The 16384-nt window shown below is 38.5% G+C and overlaps 1 protein-coding gene across 1 annotated transcript; it reads left to right on the forward strand.

Annotated features, from left to right (window-relative positions):
- The first annotated feature begins 1669 nt into the window (after positions 1–1669).
- Positions 1670–13107, forward strand: LOC109105084 (midnolin-like). Its single transcript, XM_042719147.1, is given in 8 exon segments — positions 1670–2250; positions 3409–3496; positions 3740–3802; positions 8804–8899; positions 8901–9077; positions 9489–9579; positions 9664–9921; positions 12694–13107. Coding segments are annotated over 8 exon segments (1230 nt in total). The 5' UTR covers positions 1670–2032; the 3' UTR covers positions 12933–13107.
- The last annotated feature ends 3277 nt before the right edge of the window (positions 13108–16384 follow it).

Consider the following 16384-nt stretch of genomic DNA (forward strand, 5'->3'; position numbering starts at 1 on the left):
ATTCTGAAAAAGTAACACTCTCATAACATTAGAAACTTTCAAATGGAATGTTCCCTTAACATCCACATAACAAAGAAAATGAAAAGTTTTTAAAAACCTTTAAAATTGTAATGTGCAGAGAATGTTTTCATAACTTAATGGGATTTTTAACAGAATGTTCTTAGAATACATTTTTGTTAAGTCTGCGTGATGAGTGTGATTGATGAAGAAACGTGTTTCCTGCTCATTTTGACCCAAACTGTGATCCATATTGTGTTTTACTCTAATGTGTTTAACAAACATCCTGACTAACTCGTATTACTGGAAGCTTTACATAAGACTCCCCTGCGTGGATATTGTAAAACGATCATAAAACAACATGCATCATGGTATCGGAATGTTCTGTTTGAGGAACAGGGCTGGGAATTTCACTCGACATTCCTCCGGAGCACAAACCTCCTCCCACAACATCACACACGCTCAGATATGAAGTGATTAATAACTTCAGCAAACCATCACAAATTCCTGAGCGCTGCAGCACTGGGAAAAGCAAGAGGGTGTCCGTTTGACGTGTTGAGTCACTCTGACAGGCCGTGATGATGATGATGGACACGAACACTACAGTAAACTGGCCGTCCTGATTCGTCAGAGCTCATGCTGACTGTGCTCAGAGATGAAAACATTCACTGACAGACCATCAGGAGTGATTCATGGATTCATAAGAACATCCTCTCCTTCACAGAACTGAGCCCACTCAATACAGCCATCATCCAGATAACATCAATATAAATAACAAACCCACAAGACATCAGAAATAGTTTACTCATTTATAAACATTCTTTTAAATCGTCGTTAAGTCGTTTAACATACAGTACGTGTGTGTATATGTGTGTGTATATGTGTGTGTGTGTGTGTGTGTGTATTGCTTCTATTGTCATCATTTGTAAGTCACTTTGGATAAAAGAATCTGCTAAATGACTAAATGTAAATAAAGATAAATAAGTAGATAGATAGATACAACACATTCTTTTGTTTAATATATATATATACAGTAGTCAACATTTGAAGTGAATCAAAAAAGTTAACTAAAGTTTGGTTTTAGGTTAACTTTGATGGAAGGTTTTGATCCACTTCTATATATATATATATATATGTATGTATGTATAATAATATATATATATATATATATATATATATATATCTATATGTGTGTGTGTGTGTGTGTGTGTGTGTGTGTGTATATATATATATTATCGCCTTTATTTCTGTGAACAACTGCACTGAAATCTCCTTTTACCATGACAAACTGTTCAATAAATAAATAAACAAACAAATAAATGTTACTAAAATTTCACTTGCACAGGAGCCGTTGCAGTCACTTAAAATAAAATAACAAATGCGTAATAACTTTATTATGTTATCATTACAGGAAAGCCATTGTTAAGATCCCAGATAAAAATGTTTTACTGAAATGTTTTACTCAGCTGTTATGAATGAACACAGCGGGAAGGGGCGTGGCCGTTCTCTCTGCGCTTCTCTGATTAGTCACGTCAGCAGAGGACCGGGTGGGTGGGCGGAGCCTGCGTGCATCTGGCTGTTACGAGCGGACAGATGATTGGCTGACACGACGAAGTCAAGCGTATCTTCTAACGCCATTGGTTGTTTGTGGCGGTGGGCGGGATCCTTCGGCTGAGCTTCGCAACAAATGTAGACGCAGCAGCTGCGCTTCACAGAAGAGCGAGCAACCGGTTTAAAGATCAGAGCTGCGTTACGAGCTAAATACCGGGCATTTAAATAACATAAGATTAGTATTTAATATAAATCTACCTTCGGATCCTAATGGCCTGCTAATATTGATATTTTGGCGAGTTTCTGTGCGGATCGGCGACCGTTATTGTAGCAGCGCGCGCGAGACGGTGGATTTAACTTACCTCAGAAAAACCGACCGGAACACCGCGGATATTTCACCGGGATATTACGTTTTTACGGTGAGCAGGAGAACCGTTCGCCACACACCGTCACCCGCTCGGTTCACAGATCACGGGGTTCTCGGATGGAGCGGAACACCGAGGCGCGGAGTCACGGATCGTGGTCCCGGTGTGAGGAGCTCCTCCGAGGCGACGCGTCCATGAACGTATCGATCAGCTCCACCACCGGGAGCCGCTTCGAGCTGTCCGTTCCTCTGGAGGAGACCGTGGAGGGGCTGCACCGGAGACTGTCCGAGAAGCTCCGGGTTCCGCGGGAGCGACTGCTGCTGCTGCACCGAGACACGTGAGTCTCCGCTCCTCTCGACTCGGACTCGGTTCTGAATCGGTTCTTTTGGTTGCTTCCTTTGGTTCTTTGAGTAATCTAAATCAGATCATCAGGGCTGGTGTGTTACTAGAGGAAAATATAAAATAAACTGGTTTTGGAAGTGAATGTTCCAGGTTTGTGCAGGTCTTAAAAACGATTTAACTCGTCTCTCCACATATTAAGGCCTTGAAATGTTTTAAATCCGATCAGAAATTCTTACATTCATAAATGTTGCATGCACTGCAAAAAATGTTTTCCAGAGCAAATATCTAATCAAGATACATTAACTTGAGATGCACAATGTCTGAGAAACTGAACAAAAGTGAGTTCATGCTTAAAACAAGAGCAAGCATCTGTTTATGGGGCATGAAAACTTGTTTTCCTTTGAGTTCAGTTGAATTTTGAGCTCATTTGCAGATCTTTGTGTTTCTGTTTTAAGCTTAAACTCAAGTATTGTGATCTTAAATACAGTTAAAGTTATTCTGTGTTTGGATCAAAATTATTATTATTATTATTATTATTATTATTATTATTTTGTAAAATTAAAGTAATGCCCATCTTTTGGAGGTTTTTAAACGTTTAAGTGTTGATATTAAAGATCATGGGGCATGAGTTTCAATATTGACACATTGTGTTCCCTTCAGTGTATCCCTACATTTTCTTCATTAGGGCTTTAAAAAGGTTAGAAATCCTGATTATCTCTTGTTGGGCAATCATACGTCACTGAACTGATGTGAAACAATATTCCAGTGTGAATCCCACAGGACTGATTCCAGATTCAAAGCAGCTTTACAGTAATAGACAAGAACATAACACTGCAGAATTAATCCATTATGAAACCAATTCAATATCAACTGTAAAGCAACTCCACAGGGTCATTATTACACTCAGCTTTTCTCATCTGATCGTGTCCATGCAACTAAATCAATAATATTATTAATTGCTGAAACGAGCAAGCCAAAGATGCTCATTAGATGTTTCCTCAATTCCTTCCAGTCTGTCACAGTCAAGATTACTCCAGAAACAGTGTTAGGATGACGCTATCAGATCACAGCGATGTTTGATGTGCTGATGTATCTGTCAGTTCTGGAGAAGTGCATGATGGGAAACATCAGTGATTGTGTTCTCCGTCTGCAGGAGGTTAAACTCGGGGAAGCTGCTGGATTTCGGTGTGGTCGACGGAAGCAGACTGACGCTGGTGCCCACGGTTGAAGCCGGACTGATGGTACAAAACTCTTATTTCTAAGAAATCACACGTTTCTATATTTAAAGACCTAAACTAAATGCTTTAGCTGTGTTTTTCGTTGATGTTAGCTCCTAAACTTTCAGTGACAACTCAGTGTTTCGAAATCAAAATAGGACACCTGTGAGATCTGCTTAGATCCTGTTTGCGTCTCTGGTTTTTAAGATCTCATGCATGCATTGGAGTGCAGCTGTTGAGTTTGTGATGTTGTTGTTGTGTTTGCAGTCGCAGTCGTGCCGCTCGGAGCAGTCGGTCCTGCAGGCGCTGGAGAGTCTCTCAGACGCTCAGGTGAAGCTCTCGCTGCGGTCGCACACTTCCTCTTCTACCAGAACACACTCATTCACAAGAACTCGCACAATCTCTATTCTGATGAGTGTGCGTTTCCCCCCCAGCCAGTGAAAGACGCCCACACGTGTGTACAAATACACACGCACTCATTCAGAAGAAGCAGTGGGGGATTCTGGGTAAACGGCTGTAACGGGTCGCCGCTTTTCATGAATGTTCTTCCGTGTTGCGAAGGATTTGCGTGTAAGCAAATTCAACAGCTGCTCTATTGGCGACGAGCCCGTTATCTGACGCTTGCTGTGAAAGTGACGTTTGACTACATTAGATGAGCAGAAACATTTCTGTTTTTACGTTGTTGTTTTTTTTTAGCTCCTGCATGTGGCACCTACATCTGTGAAACCACATGTGCATATATTTCTCTCTCTCTCTCTCTGTGTGTGTGTGTGTGTGTGTGTGCTCCGCCCCATCAGCAGGTCTGTGCGTCATTCTAGCAGTGCTGAGCTGTGTGTGTGTGTGTGTGTGTGTGTGTGTGGTTAAACTGAAGAACGATAGATGATTTCCAAGAACAGACGCATGGCAGGCTCTTATTATAAGCGGCTCTGAATCTCATGAAACTCAGTTATCTGCTGTTAGATGTGGTTGGTGATGCTGCAGGTATTTTTAGCCTGGAAATCCTCCTGAGAAGTGTGTTCGAGCAGCCTGACGCTCCACCTGTCTGTGTGTTTAGACCGCCTTCTCTGTGTGTGTGTGTGTGGGGGGGGTGCTTCAGGAAGTTTGTTTGTGTCAGGTTTGAGCATGTTTGTCTCTGTCTCTGATATTTTCTGAATGAAGGTCTCACATGAAGAGCGTTAGACGTTGTAACTGTTCACTGTAAGATCAGCACACGCTCATCATTGCAAACAAACGTATTGTGAATGAGTCATCCGTGCATTTTTTCAGTATTGTTGTTTACTTTGAAACCTTTAATCAGGTTGTTGTAACCTGCTGTTCCTGTGGCGTGACTCACTTGATGTGTCTGATGTATGCAGGTTCAGTCAGTCGCATTCAGATCCGCATCCATTTCAGGATAAACGCTGCAAAAAATGATTTCTTACGCCGTATTCTTGTATTGTTTTCCAGCACAAATATCTAAACATTCTTAAATCAAGATACATTTATTGGAGAAGCAAAATGACATACTTTTTTTTGTGTTTTAATGTAGCAAAATGAAGTGAGTTTTTGCTTGAAACTAGAAAAAATATTTTCCAACGTGGTCAGAAATTCAACTTTATTAAAAAAAAAAAAAATCTGACTCCATTGACGGGTATTTGTTCTTGTTTTTAGCAAAAAACATTTGAAACATTTTTCAGAGAAAATGTAACGTCTTGGGTTATTTTTGTTTCTTGATTTAAGAATGTTTAAATATTTGTACTGGAAATCAAGACAAAAGTATTGAGCAAAAATCCTCCTTTTTCACAGTGCAGTGCTGACTTTTAAGTCCAATCAAATCTAGTCCTCCCATTTGTTTTCTCATTTTTTTTTATCCATTTAGTTGCTTAGTTTGCTCCATCCTCATGGTGTTCACCCGGGTCCTGTGGTTGGGAACCGGTCTGTTTATCACTCAGGGTTACTGTAAGGATCCTCCAGAGTCGTCTTGCTGTCGAGGGCATCTCTGACCTTTCCCTTCAGCGTGATTGGAAATCATTTGCTCTTAATAGCTGTGTGCGGTGAGGGAGCAGAGCTGCGGATCAATAGTGCTTCACACAGGAGATGCTCTCCTAGCCACTACAGCATTGATCTCTGGAGCTCGACGGATGCAGAATCTGGCAGCTATCAGGAAGGATAAGGAATATGTTTACCCACAGTCTCCGGCATGGGATATATGGGTTTTTTTTGGTTGTTTGGGGGAAGAAAACGCCACCTGAAGGCATCCGCTCTGTGTTAGTACTGAGAAATTGACTGGATTGTGAAAATCATCACAATCTTGGAAAATTAAAGGAACTGAATGTGCAGGACTGAACAGCAGATATCTGTGTTTAATGGGTGTTGTGTGAGTGTTTGTGGGTCGTGAGTTCACAGCTCTGAGCGGTTTAAACACACGACAGACGATTGCATGTTCGTGATCTCCAGCCTTTCATTAGCCGCCTGTCTTTGTGATTGAAGTGCTCAGAGTCGTGACTCGCCGGAGAGACGGGAGAAGCGCATCGGCTCCGTTTAGTTCATCACGAATCACATTCACAGGAATGACTCGCTCACTACTGCGGCTGAGCGCTTGGGGCTGGAATCTGATTTAGTTTTCCTTCTGCTGGGATCAGAATAATCCAGTTTTTTTGCATCACAAGTATCCCAATCTTGCTAAAACGTTTTGGACGGCACAAACTGAGGATTTAATTCAGAGCAAAACCAAGACTGGATTTTGTGATCTAATCTGATCAGATTACTTTTGACAAAAGGCTTAAGGAAAAGACTATATATGTAATAATTATGTAATATTCTTCACACTAAGAAAATTATGGTTGGAGCTGTTTACTGAGAAAAATTTTGGGAAATCAAAAAAGGTTCTTCAATGGCATCGCTGCGAAAACATGTGAACTCCTAGGTTCTTATCGCAAACTGGCAACATTTCTGGAGAAAAAAAGGCATTTAATTACTCATTTGGCTTCATTTGACTTTACTGCACTGCTAAAACACAGTATTTGTGTTTTCCAGTACAAAAATCTGACCATTCTTAAATTAAGATATATTTACTTGAGAAGCAAAATTACTAAAAGTATTAAGTTTTGTTTTCTGGAGAATTTTTCAGTTTATTTATGTTAAATTTGATTTTTTTTTTGTTTAAGATTTGTTTTTCTCCATATCATAAAATTGAATAAAGAAAGCTTTTTAATGTTTTGTTTGAAAGGACATTAAAGGGTTTTTTAAGTAATTTTGTTGCCCAGTTATAAATAACCGTAAGCGGTTAAGTGTGATCAGAAGCAGGAGGATCTCTTTAAATGAGTCTGTGATGTTCTGAGAAGCAGAGCCTCGTCTGCTGTTTCTCGCTCTCACACGGTGTCTGCTGAGGGGCAGAATCACTCGAGGCGTTTCTGTGAGTCAGGAGTGTGTTAGTTTTTGGGGTTTTGCTCGCTGTGATGTACAGTAAACCGCTCTAAACCGGACTCGGGCTGGTGCTGTGAGATGTGATGACGTAACACGTGTCAGGTTGCCACACTCAGCACTTCTTGTAATCAAGGGTTGGGTGTTTCCTCCTCGTTTGCTAATTTCCAAACCGTTGTTCAGTGTGCAGTCAATCTGTCATCAGTCCGGATTCATGTCACAATCCACCTCCTTAAGTTATATAAAAGTGTACGTGTATGTGTATATACGTGTGTATATTATATTATATATTATAATGGTTTGTAAATATCTCGATGAGAAAAAAAAATAGCTGAGATGTATAAAAAATAGTAACATACTCTTATTATTATATGAATATATTATAATATATTCCAATGGTTTTTGTTAACTATAATAACCCTGGTTCATGTTAGTTCTCAATGCATTAACTAATGGTAACAGATACAACTTTAGATTTTAAACCTGTAGTAGTAAATGTAGATTAACTACAGTCTACATGCTCTAGAAGTGTTGTTCACTGATTATGTTAAAGTGTGTGAACAGATGAATGCATGCTGTGTCGTGTGGCGTTTGCGTCACATTCTCTGCTTGTTTGTTTGTTGCGATGCATCAGTTGTGTTGCACTGCTTTACAAAGTACCAGCCCACAATTTCTGAGAATGAAGTTCCCCAGACTGCTGTGCTGCTGGTCTTCACCCACACCGGTGACTGATATCAGAGACTGAAGCATATCACACACACACACACACACACACACACACACACACATATATATATATATATATATATTTTTTTATTTTTTTTTTTTTTTTTTTTTCCACACTACAACATATGCTCAATCAATGCATGCTGATGTACTTTTTTCATAGTTTATAGTTATATGGAAATGAAGAGGTTAACATTCAACCCATTAGCTTACAATGTTTATTAACAAAAACAAATAAGACGAGGCATACATCACATGCTGTATTATATACTGACTACGTACAGAGTGTTCAGCAGTCACTGAGGAGTGTGGTTTGGGCGATGCGTGTGACACCTCAGCGCTGTTGGTGTCTGGATCAGAGTCTGGGGATGATGGTTTCTCTGGTGTGCTGGTGCTCTACTGATGCAATCATACACCGATACACTAGCTGTGTTTCCATCATCCTGCTTTTATGCTCATTTTGAAGTTTCGCATCATGAACGTGTGATGCAAACACCAAATTTTGAATAAAAAAATCCCTTAATTTTTATTTAATATCGGGAGGCAGTTCTGCAAAACTGATGTTCTTATTCATTATTTATTTTTTTTTTCAATACCAATATCTAAGCTTTTTTATTTTTTATTTTTTTTACATTAAACTTGATGCACAATGACATAAGGTCATAAAATTAAATTAAAATTAATATCAAAATATCTGCAAATGGGGTCAGAAAAATAAACATAACCCAATATTATTTTTCTGACCCCACTGGGAGATAATTTAATAATTAATAATTTTACACCTCAAAAAAATTGTTGTTCCTCAGTGTTTTTGTCTTGTTGTCCAGTATAAATATCTAAACATCCGTAAATCAAGATACATTTACTGGAGATGCAAAATGACTTAAGATTTTTATTTTCTGAGAAAACTGAATCAGAAAAATAATCTTGTTTTACCTTTGAATTGTTTATTTTTCTGTCCCCATTGGCAGGTATTTGTTCTTGTTTCAAGCATAAACTCACTCACTTTATTAAATTTCTCTCCTTTTTTTCATTTAGCTTCTCTAGTTAATGCATCTTGATTTAAGAATCTTTAGATATTTGATGACAAAAGTAATAAGAATAATGTCGATACATGTTTGATTGGAGTCAGATGACGACGTGCTCCTAAATGAAATATGTAAGTCTCATTAACGTCTGTCAATCATCTTGTTTTGTGTGCAGGTCAGTGACTTCCTGTCGGGACGGTGCCCGCTGACCCTTGCCCTGCGTGTGGGCGATCACATGATGTTTGTGCAGCTCCAGTTGGCGGCTCAGGCATCTGGAGGACAGCCGTCTCTTTCCAGGGGTCCTCATACAGGGGCCGTCAGCAGTGGACCCCTCAGACTCACAGCAGCGGGAACAGGACGTCTTTAAGAGCTGCACTGCCCCGCCCTCATCTCATGATAGCCACGCCCACGGTGCTCAAAGCCCCGCCCCTGCTCCGCCCTGCATTCAGGTAAGACACGAAAGACAGAAAACTGTTTGATTAATCTTTTATTGTATTTGTTTTATAATGCAAAATTTGTTTTATATTGTAAAAATATTGGCCTTTAAAGGGCAGCAGTGGTTTACTATTGACCGTTCCATAATATAATAAATAACCCTTAACTGAAATAAAACATATTAAAAACTTTAATTTCTGCTAGTTGCCAAGGCAACATTTAAAATTTGAAAGTTTAAATATTTTGCGCTAAAATAATGCTAAAATAACTAAAACTAAATTAGACATTTAAAATATATCTAATCAAAATTACTTAAACTTTAACTGAAATTAAAATAAAAACAATAAAACATCTGATTTAAAATATTACAAAAACTCTACTAGTATATTAAAGCTTATTGATGATTTGATGATGATGAATTTCAGGCTGAAGGCAGCAGACCGCGATGCAAACCCGGCGCCGTCATCGAGAGCCTGGTCAATCACGCGCCGGGAGTTTTCTCAGGAACCTTCTCAGGTAAAGCGTGGCTTCATCAGGAGAATTACAGCACAACAAGCGTCTGGTCTCGACCTCACGCTGACCTCTGCCCTCTGACCTCAGGTACTCTACACCCCACCTGTCAGGACCGCAGCGGGCGTCCTCGCCGCGACATCAGCACCATCCTGCAGATCCTCAACGACCTCCTGAGCGCCACACGGCTTTACCAGAGATCTCCTCCGACGCTGACACACCTGCGCTGCCCTCCGACCTCACACACACCTCCACCCTCACCTACCTCACACACACACACACCTCCACCCTCACCAACTTCAGACCGGCTGCAGCCACAGCCGCATGCACACCTGTGCAGGCCCTCCGGTGAGTGTGTGTGTGTGTGTGTTGATCAGCAGACCTGATGAATGAGTGACTCCGAGCTGCTCCAGCTGCTGACACGCGATATAACACAAGCTCACAGTGAGAGAGAGAGAGCGATGTCCTTCTGCTCAAGCAGGCTTTCCCAAACTGAAATTTGTGAGCTGATAATAATTAAATCCTGAAAATCAGTGGTGCACCGAATTTTCAGCAGCCAAACATATTTTGTGAAAAATAAATTCCCATTAAATTACTAAACATTGTTTGCTGCACCCATCACCCAATAATCACAATGTGTATACAAAACAACTCAGTGCTCATAAATTCTGTCAATTTTATAACAAAATTCACAGAGTAAATGTCATCATTTCAGTGCTCTAAAAGGTTTGTTAACGTTGATTATTAAATAAATGTGATTAGTTAATTGATTCTTAAATTAAGTTTATTTTTCGTTTTGAGTTTAGCTAAATTAAAACTTTAATTTCAGTTTTGGTAAAATAAATAAATAAATAATTGTGCACCACTAATGAAAAAATAAGCAAAATAAAATGCTCACATAAATATAATGTTTTACTTGTTTATCTGCATGCCATGTGGCCATTAACCATATCAGAGAACCATTAACATGTGAATGTGTTGTTACATTATTGAATAATTAACTTAATTTAACAGAATATGCAGTTAGAATATAAAAATCATTGTCAATGGAGTCATCAAACACACAGAAACCCTGTGTGTGTCCGTGTGTGTGTGTGTGTGTGTGTGTGTGTGTGTGTGCGTATGTGTGTGCGTGCGTTTGCATGCGTGTGCATGTGTGCGTGTGCGTGTTTTCCTGGCAGCAATGCAAATGATCTGTGTTGAGAATTCATTGAGTTGCTGCAGACAGATCTACACGCACACACACACAGGAAGGGGAAGTCATATTCTGACTCAAGAGTTTTTTTCTAACTTTACACACTTCTCATTTTCTCTGATTCATTGCTTTTCGTGTGTTTGGTTACTTGTGTCTTGTGTCTTTAATACAAACACTCCTCTGAATCTGATTGGACAAGCCGCTGTGAAGAAATGACACACTCATGCATCTGTAGACAGTTACGCTGATGAACTAGAAGAATGGTTATTAACTGTGATTTATAATTTTTTTTAATTCTCAATATTAGTAAAAATGATAATCGTGTCGCATGCAATACAGATAATTTGAAAGCAGCTACTGAGACTGACGGTGTAAAGGGGAGTCAAACATGAGGAGTGGGTGGATTTTTATCATTGTAGGGTGGTTGTGTTCACACACTGCCAACACATTTATGTCCAAACACCACGTAAATGTGGATGTGCGTAATAGGTGCCCTTTAAAATATGATTATCTCACTGAAATGTGGTGTTATAATGTTTTACCGCGGTACGGCTCGTGATGTGCTTTCAGACACAGCTCTGCTCGGTTTCTCCTGTCTGAGCTCTGAACGAGACGAGCGCTCACAGAGGTCAGCCGCGGGGTCACTCCGGGCTCTGAGCTTTCAGAGGGTCACGACCCCGTTAGTGAACATTAACCAGCCGCCGCTGACCTTACACACACACACACACACACACACACACACACACACACTCATTCTCTTATCTCGACTCGCGTCTTTCCAGCACACAGGCTTCATGAATTATTCAGCTTTGCTCAGCCCCCGGCACCACATCCCTGAGTGTGTGTGTGTGTGTGCGTGTGTGTGCGTGTGCAGTGGAAACATGCTGATGAAGCATCAGTGATTCATGGGTCAGCAGCTCTGGAAGAACAGTGCAGGTTTACACAGGAATCTCGTGAGTGCGTGGCTCATTTTCAGGCCTGTTTTTAGGAGCATTGAGACATCATTGGAGTTTAGTTCTCATCACGGTTGTGTGTCTGGATGTTGTTTTTTCCTCTGAGCTGAACTGTGATCTGCACGTGTTTCATGAGACTGCTGATGATCTGATGTTTGTTGTGAATGTAAAAGTGAAAGTGTATGTGAGCATCTATCTTTTCATCTGTATACACGCGTTATTTTACTATCACTGACATACTTTTATTTTGTATTTAGAATGTTTTTATTTTTTTATAAAGTATTTAATTAATTTTTTTGTTTTAAATATATAAACTTTAAAATTTTAAATTTCTAAATAGTAATAAAAACTATAATATATTATCAAATGCTCTATTTTAAATAAAAAAATTACTAAAAAACAACTTTATTTTTAAATAAAATATTAACTTTATTTTATTTGTCTATTTTCACATACACACACATAATAAACTATTCTATTTGTAATTGAATATACTTTATATAAAATAAACTAATTGTAAATATTAATAAAAACTATAATGTGATTTATTATTAAATGTATTTTTGAAAAATATTTTATTTTTATGTACTTTAATTTATATTAAAAAATAATTATTCTAAATTTATTATCAGAATTATTAATTCTCAATTGAATTGTTATACATTTATAAATTTAATTTAATAAAACAATTTGTCTTTTTGTTTTTTTCCCTAAAACTTTTTTTATTTTATTTATTTATTTATTTTTTCAGTTTCTGTTTTAGTTATTTTAGTACATCAAAAAGAAATGTTGCCTTGCCAACTAGCTGAAATTTTTTTTTCTTTTCAAGTTTTTGTGTGTGTGTAGTTTTAGTTTTATTTGACTGTAATAATAGCAAGCTGAATGCACAGACTCTGTCTGGTCTGTAGTGTAATATTCTGCTCTGTTGTTGTTTGCGTATCGTCTGAATTCGTCTCTCTCTGTCTCTGTCAGGTGAGCGTCTGCGGCAGACGGAGAATAAAGCCATGCGCTGTAAGGTGGAGCAGCTGCAGCTCTTACTGCAGCAGCGGCGTCTGCGTCGAAAGGCCCGGAGAGACACTCGTGCTCCGTATCGCTGGATAACCCAGCGCCAGAACCTGTCCAGCGACGCACCGCTCCCCCTCGACTACCAGGAGCCGGTCTGGAAACCCGACGGCCCGGCAGACATCAACCCGGAGTTCATCGTGGTGTGACGGACGCAAGGAAGCAAGCGTGACACGACCTGGGCATTAACACACAGTCCCTCAGGAGCCGCGTTATGGCCTTCAGAGTCGGTCTGCAGTGATTCTCAGCTCACTTCACCGATGTTCAAGCACAGGATGTAGCATTTTCACTTCAGGTGTTCAACTCTGGGTGCATGATGTTTTGCACAATTCATTTCTCTTGAGCATTATGGGATTTTTGATCATGTTTCAGAGGACAGACGTCAGTCTGAGATCACAGTCAGACAGCTGATTATTTTCAGCCTGGGTTTGGGCAAATCTCATGAAAACAGCTCATATTTCACCCTAAAATCAAATGAATATGTATATTTTTAATGTAAAGAAAATGAAGCCATAGATAATCATCTAATTATATACATATATATATATATATGTATATGTGTTAGTGTGTGTGTGTATATATATATTATTATTTTTTTTTTTTTTTTTTTGTGCTTAAAATAGGCTTCTCTTCTTTATGAAAAATTAAATTTTTTCCATTTAATTTTAGGATGAAATATGGCCTGGACATGTTTCGTGAGAATTACCCACTTTATTTCTGAATAAAGAGTCATAATGCAGCGTTTTCTTGTGGATTATTTCTGAAGTTCTTCTCTCAGACGGTGGCCAGTGTGTGTTTCTCACGGACAGACCTCTGATCTGGAGTCATTATGAAAGCTGAAGTAAAGCTGGTTTGCAGATTTGGTTCTTCTGCTGGACAGCGTGTGAAGGAAGACGTCTGCTGTGAGTTGTTCAGGGGCTTGTTCAGTCTGTGAGGAACAGTGATGTGTGTGGATTCCCTGAACTCCTGCAGAATGAGGAATAACGTCTGTTTCTGAAGAGCGTGATCTGAGCTCTGATGAGTGCTGAAGGAGAGCGGCCTGTAGTTTGATCAAGCTCCTGATGTCTGTGTGGTTTTGTGTTTTTGCAGCACAAACATCTTCTGGTTGATCTCAGAAACGCTCGGCTTGAAGCGGGACTCACACTCATGTTTGTAGTAGTTCTGAGCGTTTCAGAAACGCGTGTAGCACATTCATACGTCTGTATTAATTTATAAACTCACCTGGTTACTGTGAAACATTCTGCGCTTTGGTTTTGTGTCACTTTTCTTACCTTCTCGTGTTTGTGTGTTTTTGTCACCGTGTAAACTATAGTGAAGATGCAATACATTTGTGTGGCTTGTAATTTAGTTTTTATTTCTTTTTAGGAAATAAATTTTAAGATTAAGAAATGTTTGCTGTTTTCCCCTCTGATTTAACATATTAATAGTTAAAAAAAAATAAAAATGTGCTGAATGCATTGCATCAGTGTTTCAGCGATGGATGCTCTGCAGTGAATGGGTGCCGTCAGAATTTTCACTGGAGGAAGTGTTATTATGGATTATAGACTCTATGTATTTGAGTTAAAAACATCTTAATGCTGGATGTGTTTCATCTTTTGTCTTCTCCAGATGTTCACTGATGGACTGGAGTGCTGTGGATTATTGTGATGTTTTTATCAGCTGTTTGGACTCTCATTCTGACGGCACCCATTCACTGCAGAGCATCCGTTGCTGAGCCTGAAAACATGCAACAGCAATATTTACATTTATTAATTCAACAGACGCTTCTCTTCAAACTGACTTACGAAAGAGGAAGAAAAGCAGTTAGTCTCCGCTGATGAAGCGTGAGTCTGGTCTAGACGGCGGTGAGTCACGTGACGCTGCTGATGTCGAGTGTGTGTTTATATCACAGGTGTGTTCGTCAGCCGTTGGTTTGATCTTCTCGGCGGTTTCACACTAAAGCAGGATCTGAAACAGAAAACGGTGAGTGACATTTGGAAACGCCACACACAAAAACAATTACTGTTCCTTTAGCATCATTCATGTACTGTTAGAGGTTTTGGATTATTTTGAATTCGTTCTAGTTCTTAAAATGCAAACATTTCTCTTTTTTTCATATTTCCTGTTTACACTTTAAATTTAAAGTTCTAGTAGTTTGTTGTGTGTTTTGTCAGCTTTTATCATTTTTATTTAATATTTATATAGTATTTATTCATTTTTAGTTATTATTATTTAGCTGTAATTATTTAATGATTATTTATTAAGAACTTTATCTCAAAGGAAAATGAGAAATGTTGCATTAGAAATTAGCAGAAAAACTGTAACATTTAATTTCAAGTAACAGAATTTTTTTTTTTTTATGGTTTTAGTTAATAATAATAATAATAATAACCCTGCTTCAGAAACACACGAGGTAGATTAGCAGACACACGTGTGAACGAGCAGCGTGACAAATCATCAGATCTGACGTGATTGTGGATCTACTCCAGACTTTATTCATAAAACCAATGCAACATCAAGCTTAAGATCTTTTCTCACATGGTAAGCTCAGAATGTTTTTAATATAATCTTCTTTATATTGTTTGTCAGACTAAATATTATATGAGTGGTTTTATTTGACACGTTTCAAACGGTGTGATTTGTTTCTGTAGAAAGAAACTAAATGAACATCATGAGAGAAACGGAGAAGGATTGTGAGTATTGAACAACTTCACTAAAATATCTACTAAAATATATTTTGAATTTACTGGACTGTTTGGAATAGTTTCTTGCTTTTTTAACAGGTTTTTCGTGACTGATTATTAGTTTAAATGAGGGTTTTTGTAAAATATGTTGATTAACATAAGATTATGATGGTTTTGTATGAATGACATTTTTGGATGCACTGAGGTCAGACCGACTAAAATCATTGTCCCACATTATTAACAGCAGCTGCTTACTTCTGTGACGATCATTTAACAAACATCATCTCAATGTTTTCGTGGGACGTGTTTGTACCAGTTTTTGTCTCTGAACAGGTGTGATTTTCATCCAAGTGTGATGATCAATCAATCATTTAGACCTGCGTTCAAGTGTTAATAACACACTGAGCTGCTCCTGAGTTCATCAAGACACACAGCTCATAAACGATCTGTTCACCAGAAGAACATCGTCTCGAAGGAGCCTTCCTGGTTGAGCTGGTTTAAAAAAAAAAAACTTTAGCTGTTATTATTTACTCATTGTCATATGGTTTATTTCTATGCACACTGCAAATATCTAAACATCCTTTAATCAAGATACATTTGCAAAAAAACCTTAAATTTGCTTAAAACATGGGGAAAAAAATGAAATAAATAATATCTACCAATGGGGTGAAAAAATAAAAATAAAATAATTGTGAATTCAAACAGAAGATAAGATTTTTACCCCTATTGGCAGATGTGTGTATATGTTTTTGGTTTTGTCAATATAAGTCTTTTTTCAAGTAAATGTATCTTGATTATGAATCTTTTGATGTTTGTTTTGGAAAACAAGGGTAACACATTACAAGTAACGCAAGTTATGTCACTAACAAAATAAAACATTACTGTTTAACTTGGAAAGAAATATCTGAGTTACTTTTTCAAATAAGTATCGCCAGCTA

The sequence above is a fragment of the Cyprinus carpio genome, chromosome B2, assembly GCF_018340385.1.
Source record: "Cyprinus carpio isolate SPL01 chromosome B2, ASM1834038v1, whole genome shotgun sequence".
NCBI lineage: Eukaryota > Metazoa > Chordata > Actinopteri > Cypriniformes > Cyprinidae > Cyprinus > Cyprinus carpio.